The sequence below is a fragment of the Gymnogyps californianus genome, chromosome 1 (genome assembly GCF_018139145.2).
Source record: "Gymnogyps californianus isolate 813 chromosome 1, ASM1813914v2, whole genome shotgun sequence".
In the NCBI taxonomy this organism is placed as follows: Eukaryota; Metazoa; Chordata; class Aves; order Accipitriformes; family Cathartidae; genus Gymnogyps; species Gymnogyps californianus.
This window is the reverse complement of record NC_059471.1, coordinates 61134145-61149288: the sequence shown is the minus strand read 5'-3', so window position 1 is coordinate 61149288 and position 15144 is coordinate 61134145. Positions and strand designations below refer to the sequence as shown.

Here is a 15144-nt window from a genome sequence, read left to right as displayed (position 1 = left end):
AAATGTGCTAAAATTATTTTTTCATCGTCTAAAATCCCTCCTATTTAAGTTCTGGACACAAAATGCATGACAAATACGTGACAAAGAGATAATTTATTATTTATCAAAAATTCATTAGAATATTTACAAAGTTAAGTCATAAAAAACCATGCACAGTCTCTCTTTTTTAAGACTCTTTTCTTTAAGACTTTTTCTGTTTTCTTCCTCTCTTACTCTGTGATTTCTTTTTTCTGCCCTCAAACACAGGTTTGGCAGTCACCATGACTACATCTCTCAGTTCTTCATCCTCACCACTTGAGCTACTGCACCCCTTTTTCTCTTTACAGTCTGCTGTCTCCATTGCAGAGACATGTTTCCTCTTTTTGCTCTTGCCTAAATCTCTGCTTTCCGATTCCTCTACTGAGGAGTCACTAGAAGTTTCTGAAAGATGCAAATTCCCAATAAAACCACCTCCATGTAAATGTTCTTTTCTGGAATCTGAATGTTTTCTTCTCTTTCCACTTTGGACTTCTGTTGCCACAGCGTAATGATTTGCACAGCCTGCAGTACCTTCCCCTTTCCTTTCCTCGTGCTCTTTAAGTTCAGTCTCCGTAACAGCAGTGGCCTCCTGGATTTCATCGGCGGCTTCTTTTTCCTTTCTCTTCAGACAAGTCACAGCTCTGCGCAGTCTCTGACTTTTAATAGCTTGTTTTTCATGCTGTGCTAGTCTGAAGAATGAATCAATTCGAAGCTGAGTCTATCAAAAATAAAACAGAGAAACATCTTTGGATGTTTTTGTGATGGGAATTCAGTTGTTATTCTCAGCTATACTATAAAGCATCCCAAATTAAAGCAGGACAAAGGACTAATGAAATTAATATGCATGCAAATAGATGTGAACAGTAAGATGCATTATTATAGTGATACCTGTACTTTATTATAAATTACGCAACAAGAACCTTCACAGAAACTAAATAAGCAAACTCCAGTGAAATTTCATAAACATTGTGCTGCTGATGATTAGACATATGTTGCTATTTTCAACCCTAATACAGAGAATCTCTGTAGTGCTCTTAAGTATGTCCTTACAAACACATCCTTAGCTTCAAGCTGTTAAAACACCAGAATGTTTACTAAGCAAATGTTTTAAGTGCACTTTACATTTGCATATGCTAGTGCAACAAAATGCGGTCATTTAACTCAAGTTCATTGTAACACATGCTGCTACAGTATAAAGATTTAAGAGTAGAACTAGTAGTCACACACAGTGGGTCTGTGTTATTCAACCACAGCTAGGCTTGCTGTATAGACTAAGCTAGTCCTCCATATTCTCCCTAAAATTGTCTGAGAAAGACAGACGCTTCCAAAGGATGTTCCTGTCAACCTGAAAGTGTATGGATTTAACTACGGGTTTTGGTACTTTCACTCCTTTGAGTGACAGACAAAACCTAGAACACTGGTTTAGACTATGTATCTATCTTGCTTATGGCAAAAGGAGAAAAGAATCTGACCTTAGGCGATCAGTTTTATAGCTGACTTTCACAGTATCACAGCATGCACCACTATTCACTTTTAAGTTTTATTAAAGTTGACAGAACATTTATTTGGAAATTAGAGTAATATTATTAATGGGCACTTGCTCAACGCTTCAGTCTGCACTCCTCAAAGGATATGGATGGTACCAAACGGTCAGTCTCACTTCACCAAAATCTCAGGAGCATTTTTATAAATCATTTTTAGAGACAGCACACTGTCTTTTAAAAGTACTAAAGGTGCTTGAGGTACCTGTAGTTTCAGCTACATCCAGAACAAACAGCAACCTGGACTTAGGATAGGTGCTTGATAGGTAACAAAATTTGAAACCAACAATTGAAATTATGTAGAGTGCCTCACAGCACACCCAAATCATACAGAAATGAAGTCTAGAGAAGTAAGTTTAATGACTTCTAAATATATAAAGACAAAAAAAAAAAGAAAGGCCAAATCCCAGTGTCTGAGAAATTTATTTTAGATTAAAGCCTTGCTGATCATTTTAAAACGCTTCTCTTACAATTTTCCAGTTACCCCTAAACTATACATAGTTTTATACTTTACCTGCTGCAAGTTCAGCTGTTTTATCACAGGCAGAAGGATTTCATCTATCTTGGTCCTAGTCCAGCCAAAGTGATCCTGACAGAATGTGCAGAAAGTTAAGGAACTTTACAAAATGGCTATTACTAGTATTTTGAAATGAAAATTCCTCAAATAAACAATGTCTGGAGGAAAGTTACTCTACTTCAAAGCTTTTTCTACTACAAAACCAGAGGAAATACTCTAAGTTATTACAGCTGACTTATGTGGATGGTTCCAGTATTACACTACGTATGTTAATCACACTGTTATATCTCTATTAGTTACAGAACTTCTTCTCTAATATCAACATTTCCAGAAGCTCTCAGTGAAGACAGAACTCATTTTGGCTATATGGTACTGCCATAAGACAACATACCTATAAGTAAACCTTATTTTTACACTTGCACACACTGGAAGTTTCATTTACTGTTTAAAACACTATTAGCTCTGCATGCATTGCCATCTACTTTTCAACAATTCACGGCAGCTCAAGCTGCAATGGATGCAAGAAACAGACGTTATTGCAAGAAATGCAGTGAATAACTAGGGATAAAGCGCAGACCGAATCACCATTTCTGACTAGGTTTTGAAACTTTTTTGTGAAAGATGGGAAACATACATCAGCAGTGTGCAAACAATCCCACTCTAAGTCTAGAAATAGGCACAGCACAGTTACAGAAACGTAACATCACAACAAACTAGTCAGTCCAGCTATGAGACTCTCTTTGCATGCAAAGTGAAGCAGCCCACTCTTGCCGGAGGGCAGAGCAGCCCTGAGTGCCACACATGCATGGCTGCATTCCCTTCCATTCCAGAGCTGCCATCATTGTAGGAGAGTGCATGCAGACAGGGCAGGGGGCCCCTCATACCAATGAGATGTTAAGAATCTGACACTCCGTTACCGACTCACTAATGAGCCTTATGAATTTTAACCCAAGTACTTTTAGCTAACCAAGTCCTGCCATATAGTAAAAGGATATTCTCTGATCTGCTCTACATCAGGCTTCCCCCAGGTGAACAAACCCCTTGTCTCATCCACCACGGGCTTCAGGTATGCTTCTGCCACTGCTGGATTTGGGAAACCTGAAGAAAGCTGCAGCTCCCGCAGTTTCTTCTTGACTTTAGTATCACGTGGATTAGGTCTCTGTTTCTTATTCTTCTGAGCCTCATTCCACCACTCACTGAAAAACAGAGGAAGGTATTCATTTGCCTCCATAAAATATAATTTGGAATATCAAGAGCCACCATGCTAATTTCAATAGCCTTAGTCTCCTTACTTCAGTTACTACATGAGATGAGGTAGGAAATTTCCAAATAAAAAATGGCCAAAGGGACATATAGTCTGAAAGTAGAAAAGACAACACATACACAGTAAATGCAGCCATTGTAAGCCACAGTAGCAAACATCACCTGGATTCCCCATAAGCTGCTAAACAGAAGGCCCTAAATTCAGCCTCACTTGGGGAGGATGTTCTACACATAGTGATCATTTTTGGAGGTTTTTTGGTATGTAAGAAAAAAAAAAGAAGACAAAAAAAAAAAAAGACTTCTAACCATCCTCCCCATTGCCAATACAACTGGCTTGGCTCTCTTCAAATCTTGTTCTTCCCCACAGCCTACCTGTCTGTCTCTTTCCAGGTCATCCATTCCTCACTCATCAAGTCTCTTTTCTCTACGAGCAAGCTACAGCACCTTCTCACAAACTCAGGGAGAATAAACCTCCACTCCACTACGGATCCAGCTCTGCAATGAACTCAGAGGCAGTCGCACAGTTCTACAGCTGTTCTATTGTCTTCATTAGTCTTATTGTAATTGCTGTATCAACATGTCACCTTATTTACCTGCCATTTCAAATAGTGATATAATGGAGTCACATATTTTACGGTTAACTTAGTCTCCTTAATGATGGTCAATGATGGTCATATGTTTTGTTGTATGCTTAAGCAGCAGGAACGTATATTCACTAATATTCATATTATGGAGAGACAAAAAAGCAAAATACGATGAAGCATACGCGAATTTTAAGAGAGGTTCCAAGCCATGCCCAGGAAATTCATTTAAAATCTCCATCGCTGTTACAAAGCCAACATTTGGGATGCCCTCAGTGTAGTCACTTCCAAGCAAGTATGCCAAATTAATTAGCTTGCTTCGATCCAACCCTGTAAAAGAAAGTGCGTAAACCAAATAAAAACAGTGGATTCAGCATCTGTTCTCTTGCAAATTAAAAAAATAATATCTGAAAGACAAAAAACCAAAAGGAACACAAAGGCATTAACTCTGTAAAATTACATTTAATTCAACATCAGAATTTGCTAAATTATATTCTGGAGCAGTGTCAATATGTTACTGCTAGCTCAAGCACGGGTAGTTCTGCTAATCTGGCAAATACATCTTGCCAAATTAAAATGTTACAATGTAATGACCATTGGGAAATTCTGGGTTTCTAAGAGCTAAGAGATATTATTTTACATATATTTCTCCAGTTACTGTCCTGTTCTCATCTAATGCTGACCTGAATTTAATAAACCCCGAATCAGAAATAAAAACATTCCGTTTGAATTCTAGTCCATAATATCAATGCCTCTGCTTCTTAAAAGTGTTCCCAAACTGGAAGCCTTTTGCTCTGTGCTAGTGCAGTTACTAAGTAGACCAAAAGAGCCTGTGAAACAGCCAGAAAGAAGGAAGAACTCAGCTGACCACTTCTACTTGATATGCTCCAAGACCTGAGGCAACCAGTCTGATTTTCAGTGACTGGCTTCAAGAGTTTAGATTTTAAAAAAAAAAAAAAAAAAAAAAAAAATTCAGTGGAGGAAAGCAGGGATGTGGGTCTAAGCACACATAGCAAGACCATTGGCATGCTAGTCAGGATATCCATCAACTGCCAAGAAAGAAGAATTGCGCAATGCATGGAAAAGGAGTAGAAGTACCAGACTGCAGAGGAATGTGACATGAAGACGGATGGTGACTATTTTTCCCCAATAAATAAATAAAAAAAAAGCTCTGGTTTATTACATTAATAACAGCTAAAAATCACACACGTGCTTTTACAGCAATCCTTTCCAAGTAAGCTACAGTAGCATACCTAAGTAGGTATAAGTAGGGGAAAAAAATATTTCATTCAATTTGCTGGGAGAAGAAACCAAAGACATATTTTTCACCACATAAAAATGTTGTGAAATTTTCCATGCTGAAGACATTAAAATATTATTTCAAAGTCTATAGCCTCTCTCAACTTTGAAAATGTCGAAACTGATTTTAAGAGTTCCGCTTAAGGCATAAGAAAAGGTTAAAATTGTCTCATATTTTCTGTAATACACTACATGACACTGAAGTTTAGTAGTTCAACATAATTAGCAACAATTTGATTAGACTGGTACAAGAGCAATCTGAAAGAAGAAAAAAAGCTGTCAGTATTAACTAAATTAAAAACCTTTTACAAAGCGTGCACATATGCCAGATCCTCTTCTAATACATTATGTGTCAGTATGTCCAAAATTAACTTCCATTTCCAGAAGCCTATAAATCTGATGATATCAGAATATAATCTTCCCACCACGTCAGAAAAGTCACGCGGACATTTACCCAGAAACTGGTACCATAGTTCATACCTCCAGCCTTGATGATCATCTCACTAACTCAGTGTATTAAATGCAGGTGTCTGCAAATTCAGGGTGGTCATCTGGCAGTAAAAACAGCAACCCAACTGAATGTCTTTAGAGACTCTCCAAAGAACAGGCATTGTAATAACAGAGACACAAAATTGTGTAGGAAATACAACTTCAAAAAGAAACATGGCAGCGCTGTCTTATTAAAGACTGTGTTTAACAAATCAATACCTGAGGCTTACCTAGCTGGTTTTGAAAATCAACATACTGATAATATTCCACATATTTGTTTTGACTGAAGAAGTTTTTATAAACATGTCGTGCACCAAATAACCAAACATCACTATCATCAGTGATTGTCCCAGAAGTCTGATCAGTAAGGTCCAATATAGCACACTGTGCCTCTGCCTCCATCGGAGCTTCAATATATGGAATGCCAAACAGACGGAGAAGCTCCTGTAGGATGGAGAGAAAACAGTTAATATTTCATCTGAAGAATGAACTTCGATTATACTACTGCTTGACTTGGAACTGCTAGATTTACACTTGGGAGGTATTTAATATTTCACAGCAAATCTTAATTTCCGCTAAAAAATGCCAAGCACAGTTAGGTCAATGGGGAAATCCCACTTACTCATCTCAGGCAGACAGTGCCACATAAATCAAGCACTACCTGATCACACTTTTACTACACAGTTTGAGAACCTGCTATCTTAATTACACAAACATACTTAGGTATTGTGCTTTCCATAACATGGAGAAAAGTCCATGCATTACAATTGTGTGGGGTCCATGAAAGAAAGATGCAGGTTAAATAAAAAATTTAAAAAATTAAAAAAAAAAAAAAATCAGTCATCACCTCAGCTCAGAAAATAGTATGAAAGCATACGAGAAACATTAATATCAAGCAGGAAACAGTGGGCAGACTAATCATCCTTTGGATGGTGTTTTGATATACATGTATTTCGATGCATTTTACACGATTTGCTTTTATGGAATACATTATTTAACCTCAGTTAAATATCCTGCACACACTAGGTTTACAGGCTTGTGTTAGTGACACAATTCTGTTTTACGTCATCTCCAGAAATTACACTTTCCATTTACTCTCCTGCTCCCAAGTTGGATGTAATAATCACTGCAAAAGCTGTGAAATTTATTAAATATATGTTTAATATGTATACATATATCTGCACATACACACACTTTTGTTTTCCTCACTGCAGCTAGTTTTTGTGCCCTGACAAAGTCAGTCTCGAGACTTAAAACTTTTACTGTAATAAAGATCAAAAGCACAAGGTCAAAAAGACTACAACTATAATGGTGTATCTACCATTATATGGCACTTAATATTACAAAAGCACAATCTACTGGCCTTTGAAAAATATCATCTGAAGAAACAAGTATGAGCAAATACTTAACAAAGGAAACAAAAATTTCAATCATTTTAAGACTATCTAAATTATCCCTTTTATGCAAATACAACAAAAGCATTTATATATTTCTCAGAATTAAATTGTTAGAATAAGGTTATTACATCACAGATACTATCATTAGTCTACTATATTATGGATACGTTAACTCCCAACACATTGTATTACAAGCAGTCCTTGCATTAGACTGCATTAACCTTTAAACACTAATACTGAAACAGAAGTTACAGGCTTATGCAGGTATTACTGGTGAGATTCTTTAAAATCAGTTACCCAGGGCATAAACCTGGGTTACCATACAAATTTCTTGTAAGCTTTTATCTTTCAGTCCCTAGGGGAAATCACAATTTACCTAACACCCAGATGACATCAATTCCATACTGCTGAATGTAACTCCTTAATATTTTTTTGTTCAATTTGCATCTTTCACAGCAACAGGCAAAGATCAAACTGGCCCAACCTTAAAAAGTTGGTGCTTAAAAAAATGTTGATTTATGCATAATTTTATTATTATTTTATAATGTTACAACAGTTATTTAAAATTGTTGGAATTCAAGATTATCTCAATACCTTCAATATTTTAAATCACGCAGACTGAAGAAAACAAGCTCCTAAGAGGAAAAAAAGTGACCTATAATTAAGCAAAATTACTAACAGCTTTTGAGAAAACGTTTGACTGGGGTGGAGGGGGAGACCACATTATGCTATATCAGATCAAAATGATTCAACAAATACTACCTGGCTTTCCAAGAACATCTGTCCTGTTACAGAAGCAGCAACACGTTCCTGCTGCTGTTTTTGAGCCTGAAGCATATTCTGCTCAGCAGAAAGGTCATTTTCTAATTCTTCTAGTTCTTCCTGAAAAATATGGAGTAAATTTTAAGACCAGAGATAGGTCTGTTCATCAGAGTGCTAAAACCTTAAAGTTTCCCTCTGCTTTCAGAGAGATTATGGTTAACCATCATCTTTAAAGAAAAATCAGTTCCCATAGAATCAGATACATATATGAGAAAGCAATGAAACAGTAAGAAGCTGTCCAACAGTTTTCCTTAAAAACTACTTGGGGACAGAGCACTTCATTACTAGCTCAAAACAAGTAACAAGGAGTTACCAAACTGACGTCTTGCCACTCATCCGCTGCATCTTTACCATCATCTTCTCTTTCAACGTTCTGATTGTTTGCCAACTGCGCTTCATCAGACTCCTTCAGCAAGTCCTGTGTGACAGTATCACGCCTGTCTGTCTCCACTTCTGGAAGTGCTGTTTCATCATCCAGTTTTTCATCACATTTAGTAGGAAACTCAGCCTCATTACTGATTTCAGTATCCACTTCAATAAAGCTTCCTATTAAAGGAAAATAAAGATTTCAACTTCCTGCTGCTTGTTTAAAAAGAAGTATTTGTACGCGTTTTTAACTTGGGCAGTGATTTTTTTTTTCCCCTATATGCAGTAAATAGATGTAAGTATTGTGAAATTACAGAAACCAAGTGATTGACCATTAATACACCAGTTAAGTTCAATGTACACAACAGCATGCTTTCCTAACTCTACGTATTGTATACTCAGGTTTCAATGATGTAACGTAACACCAAGGGGAAAAACATAGCTCGGATTTTCTTCCCACCTCCTACACAGTAGCAATAGATGTATTTTAAAGCATTTCTTACTAGGAGAAAAGGTTAACTTCAACTGACTACAAATACAATAAGGTCCTATTTTCTTATCTTTTTACACAATTAAAAAGCACATACCATCAGAATCACTGTCTTCAGACTGTGATATCCCTTCTCTTTCCTCCTCAGGACCTTTTGCTTCTGAAAAAAATCTAGTATCCTTTTGTACCTCAGATACATTCTCTTCTGTTTGCGAAATTACTTCCTCTATATTTTCAGAAATTTTCAAGTTTTCCTCACTTTTAGAAAGGTCTGTTGTTTCAGCATGAATCAAAGCCCCTATACTAGTTCGTACAGGGGAACAGCTTGGCTTCTGCGTGCACAAGTTTATATCCTTATCTCCCAAAGAATTTAAGTCCGTCTTGGAACCATTTTCTTCTTTGTCTACATCTTCTTTGCCTTTTCTAGTATTGTCAATACAAGAATAATTTTCAGTTCTGGATATACTGGTGTTCATGAGTGTAATAGGATTTTTTTCCAAATCCTGACTCTCTTGTTCAAATTCAGCGTCTTGCGTAATCACTTGGTTTGACGAATGAATTGTAGATGTAGGTATTTTTTCTCCCTCCTTAACTTCAGGAATCTCATCTTCCTCATCTGAGCTACTAAGCAGAAAATCCTTCACTTCTGATCTTTCTGGTAGCACTCCATCAGTTCTAACAGTAACAACTTCCTCCCTTCTATCATCATCACCCAGAGCTTGCTGAATTGCCCGTAGTGTTCTTGGAGACACACTGCCTTCCTCTGTTACAGATTGGTCCACGTTCAGTCGTCCTGTATCTTCATCCCCCAGTTCTTCTTCTGAGCTGCTTTCTACCATAGCTGCCTGGATAGCAAGCAAAGTCCGAGGAGAGGGTGGTGCTGTCACCACGCTGTTATCTTTCTCTGTCTGCAACTTGTCAGATGCAACTAGCTTTGCATTAGCAGGAGATTCATTGATTTTATTCGATTTAGTAAATTCAAGCATTTTTGATGAAGGTCCTGCAGTAGTTTCCAAGTCTCTACTTGTAGCTTCTTTTGCTTGAATACCTGAAAGAAAGGTTTTTGTTGATTTTTTTTTAGTAAAAAACTGCTTTATACTAACATTCCATTTTACATAATGAACATAATTTACAAAGATTAATAAACCAGTTTTCTACACGTTTACAGCTCACAGTTAGTTATGTCTAACAGTAATGCGCATTTCATACAAAGTATTGGCTACATGCATCTGTAAACAATATTCAGGTTTTTCTTAAAACTGGCAGCTGCAGACTGCACACACCAAACAAGAGGTTTTACAAAATTAAGACCTGACATACCCTTTATTAGGATATAGTGAGAAGTATCTTCAGAGACTACCCTCCTAGATTCCACTTCTTTCACAAAACCACCTTCATTTTCGTATTGTGTTTGGATTTCACCGGAGTGCTGTTGATTCAATTCTTTTTGTACATTTTCTATGCACCGATTGAGGTTGCTTTTCTTAAGCAAACCCCTAAGCTGGTACTGGGAAAAGTCATTGGACTCCTTAAAAAAAACAAAACAAAACAAAACAACCAACCAAGTCAATTTAAATAAAATGCCACTGGCTGCACCTTTTAAGCAAGTTCATTTACCACACTCTGGAGAGCCTTTTAAGAGTTTCCTTTAAGCAGGTAACATTTGTCTTTTACTGACTGCTGCACTCCCAAGCGACAGCAACACTAGCCCGGTAACACACAACAATTCTAAAAGGTACCATTAAGTAGTTCTGAATGCTGGCTCACCACAACGAGATCTCGATGATGTGACCAACAAAACTGAGCTAGCTAACAAAGCTGGTCCCCATCTTAAAAACAATGCAATTATAACAGAATCCACATGTGGATGGTTTTAAGATGATGGTTCTTAGCTTACATTTGGGCACAAGCTATCATCTGATCTGACATATATTGTACTTGTAAAATCTAACTGTGCTCTGAAAAACTATTGTAGAAGTAGCACTATAGGATTCCCCCTTTGTCTCTGAATGGCTTCAGTAACACATCTGCCTAAGTTACAAACGCCTTTTCCCAGCTGCCAGCTCCCCTAACAACCTGAGCGTTTGGAATCCAAGCTGCATTCATTCTGCCTGGTTTATCCACACCAGTAGTATGTTCTTGCAAGTGAAATCTTGGGCGTAATGCTGACGAGGCATGAGACGCAGCATGATTTTTCCCATTCTTGCCAAACTGAATTAGCCCTGCCAATTTTAGTGGAAATCAAGAGACAGGACTCTGAACAGACACACAGGAAGGCTCTGTTAAGAGTCATTATCTCATTGGGGTTTTTTCCCCTCAGTGTAACATCTCTTATTAATAGGCCTGGGGGTAAAGCTTTCTAGATGTGACACTGTTATGTAGTCTTCATCTGCATTAATAGCAGTAGCTCCATTCTGATGGCTTGAAAACTATTTTAAATATTACCTCTGGCATTGCTTCAAATAATGTTCTTTTTCGCTTTGTAAATTCTTTCATATCAGTCAAGATCTCGTGTTTTATTTCTGGAGGCAGCTTGTTGAAATCTTCTGATTCAATATCTACAGAATGAGGATTTTCACATAACTCTTCCTATAAAAACGGAAAACAACATAAACACCTATTTTATATTACAGCACAGCAAGAACAATAAAATATTTAGAGCATCATTCTAAACAACAACAAAAAAAAATCCACAAAATCTTTGTTGCTACTTCCTATACTGTGAAGAAAACACTTAAGGGAAAAAAAGGTAACTACTACCTAATAAAATAAAGTACATAATTATTGATGTACACTATACAGAGAAACTTGGTTTTATTCTTTTTACAAAAAGATATTTAGTATAAATCACAGAAGCAGGTGCTATAGCTTCAGCTAGTCTGATTTTATCCCTCCAAAGAGGTTCTTCTTCTGAATGCGAACTATTTCAAAGATAAATAGTATTTCCAAGAGTTTTTTCCTTTTTTTTTTTACTTTGATGAAAGCAGAGATAATTTTATTATTCATTATGCCTTCTTCTTAGGTTATATATTTCTTTTCTCCTCTTTCCATGAGATCAGCGCATCAGAAGGGAATATAGAATTTATCTGTGAAAACTCAAGGACCAAAGTGCTTCAACATCAATTCATATTTGGAGAAGCATGGGAATTTTGTTAAATATGCTGTCTTATACGTGCATACACATGTGCACAAATGCATACATTTCACTTATATCACTACAAAAAACAATTTCTTCTCCACATGTCCAGAGAAAGTAGTCAAAAGAAAAGAAAAAAAAAAGATACCATAACAAATTCCTATTCTGCTGTATTCTCGTGGAGAAAATTACATTTGTAGGAATTCATAGAGTACTGAAAATTAACTTGTTTACTTGATAAGTAATGCTATAGTAAGACCTACACCTCTAAACACTTTTTTTTTTTTTTACCCTTTTTGTTTGTCTTTTAAGCATAGCACATGAATGAGAGGATTGTTCACAGTAACAGGGCAATTAGGATGCACTTACCTGCAACATCTTTTTTTGGGTCATTCTCACCTCCCATTCTTTTTCATCTTCCTCCTCGGAGCTAAAAATCACAAAGAGACAAAAAGATGTAGATATTTACCTAGGAAAATAAAGTTCCTGTTTTAAGCAGAAGGACATTAGTCATCCTTTCACCGGTAAGTACAAAAATTCACACACATCATCAAAGTACACACATATATATATGCATATACGTACAAACACACGCACACACACACGTCAAAAAGATCTGAACTGAAAGCAAGAAGGCAGACTTATGTCAGTTAAAACTAGATTGAGACAACTGTTGCTGTTGAAATCATTACCCGATTCTTATTTGGTCAGCATTTAAAGTATATAAAAGTATACTTAAGATGTGCAAAGAGTAATCTAACTGATTGCTCCACATTCCCGTTTAGTATTATTTAAGAAGGTGCCACAAGTTTGACAAGTACGTACAAAGCCTACTTCTGCTGAACACACCTACACTACTGAATGAGACGCAAACCAGAATCAAGCTGCCACACACCAGCTACCCAAGCCTGAACAATCAGTTCCGTTTAGTCATATAGATATGGCCACAGAGATTGAGGTAGCACTTTCATCCTTAAACATGAATCCGGTGTAGAAATTTAATCTGTGGGCTGAAAGCTTCTTCTGTTACTTTCCCATAAATAACTAGAAGGCTTCTGTATCCAGAGCTATAAACCAACCTCTCCAAAAAGAAACTGAAATAAAATACAAATTAAAAGAAATATACTTTTTATATTATGGAGTCTCATGGGTCAAAGGCCTTTCAGCAGTGTCAAAAAATGTGTTTTATACTTCTATCTGAGTTTATTATAGCCATTTAAGCGATTTTTCTTAATTCTCCCTACCTGTTCTTCTCTTCATCCTCTAAAGAAGGCAATACATACATATCATCAATTTCTTCTCTTCGAACTTGTGTAATACTGGGCAAAGCTTCATTGCTTAGGGAAAGGAAAAAACCAACAGAACAGTGGTTAATAGCTCCATAAAAACTTACCTGCCACTTATAAACAAGGGGAAAATAATTTTTATTCTTGCCTTTTGCCTGTAAGAGCAGTTTTGATAACCTGTCTCTTCAAAAATGTTTTTAAGAGTTTCTCTGTAGTTTTCCTGGAATCACTGATGGCAACTTCCTTTCTTTGTCTTCGCTTAGCCTGTGAAAAGAAGATTAACACCAACAAGATTTTGCTGGATGCTGAAGATACATATCCAGTGAATTAATGTTATAATTCTGTATGCTGAGTCTACGAGTAACTCCTAACTTATCCTACATCAATGGGGACGTAGCCTTCAGATCCTCTAAATCTCTCTATGTCGGTTTCCTCTGTGGGACTCAGGAATAGTTTTCAGCTTCTGGGTACAAATGCTTGCAAGAGTTGCGTTCAGGTCCATTCTGGAGCAAGACCCACGCTTATGCCATCATCTACCTCTCTGCAATCTGGTTTCTCCACAAATCAAACCTGAATATATTAAAAGGGAGCTGCCGCACGCTCCAACAGCTAACCAAGACTGGGATTGTAAAGAACACCTGCACAGCAGTGTGCTTCAAGCCCTCCATCCTCATGGCTCAGAATCATAAGCAGAAGAAGGAGGAAATTGAAAAAGGCTACTTAGTATCAGCAGAGGTGCATCCTATTTTGCACTGCAATGACTCAGCAAAGGTACTTACCAAGGTTTGTCTCTTCAGAAGCGGTGCCTCTCCATCAAAAACAAAGACAGGCCGAATTCGGAAAAACAGTAACTTGCAGAGTCGATGAAACAGAGTGAGGAGGTGAGCATTTTGTATGGAATTACCACCACGATCTCTGGCTCCCTTTATTGCTTGGTTCAACCAAATACTGATATCTTAAAGAACCATTAATAGGAAAAAATGTGCTATCTTAAATATATATACCATATTAATAGTTTCTATGAAGTGCACATATTTGACGGAGTGGCTTTTGCCCACTGTTCCAGGCTTGGCTTATCGAAGCCAAGGTTATCCAAATACTTGTGATCTTCAGAGAATAAATTCTTGCCCCTATTGCCCTGGACAAAAACCAGAGTCGAAACAACTGTGCAGCAAATAGTACCTCCCCAGCTATTTTTACAAATAAATGAAGGGTAACTTCTTTCCACATCTTTCCAGCATTTAACCAAGTATATATGAGAGGAAAGTTGATGCAAAAGTATTTAAACTTTTTCATCTTATATATGAGAGCAGCACATTATATTATAAAGCACAAAATCCTATAGCCCAATACTTGTGTAAGGAACTATTAAAAAAGTCTCTTTTTTAAAAGATAAAAAAATAAAGAGCTTAGTATTCCACATATTATAAAGCATAAAATCTACTCATCAAAATGTTGTCATGATTTAAAATAAAAAAAAAGCTAATCACGTAGAAATAACAAATAGTTAAAATAATCTCCCTCACAAACTTGGTTCCTCAGCTGTACTTTTAAAGGATACCAACAGCAAGAATTTTTCCTTCTAGCGTTTCTGGGTTTATAGGTCTCCCAGCGCACTCAAGCAGCTTCCAAAGTCCTTGAACTCCCATTGTCCTTTTTTAGCTGCTTTGAGAGAGAAGAATCTACGAGGAACAAAAGAAGGAATAACCCAAAGATTATACGATCCACGTATGCTTTATTAATGCGAATGCGTTATTACTGCAAACAGAAATAATGAGGCAGGCTGGGCTGGGAGGGGAGGGCGCCCCGCCGCTCCGGCCGGTTCCGGGCGATTCCCTCAGCTTTCGGTACGTGAAAAACCTTGACAAAATCCGGTGAAGCGCAGCGTTACAGCTGCTCGCCAGCCGGCCATCAGACAGCTCTAGGGGAACCTCGGCTC

At 37.2% G+C, this 15144-nt stretch overlaps 1 protein-coding gene across 1 annotated transcript; it reads right to left on the bottom strand.

Annotated features, from left to right (window-relative positions):
- Positions 1 to 83: 83 nt before the first annotated feature.
- ERCC5 (ERCC excision repair 5, endonuclease) lies at positions 84 to 14879 on the bottom strand. The gene is made up of 15 exons (XM_050895319.1): positions 14767 to 14879; positions 13985 to 14160; positions 13354 to 13469; positions 13164 to 13256; positions 12289 to 12349; positions 11229 to 11372; positions 10104 to 10311; positions 8881 to 9831; positions 8241 to 8473; positions 7868 to 7987; positions 5939 to 6152; positions 4106 to 4250; positions 3072 to 3272; positions 2074 to 2158; positions 84 to 736 (listed from the first exon to the last, which is right to left on the bottom strand). Exons 1-15 carry the CDS (start codon positions 14852 to 14854, stop codon positions 182 to 184), a joined length of 3390 nt encoding a protein of 1129 aa, XP_050751276.1. The 5' UTR covers positions 14855 to 14879; the 3' UTR covers positions 84 to 181.
- Between the last annotated feature and the right edge of the window lie 265 nt (positions 14880 to 15144).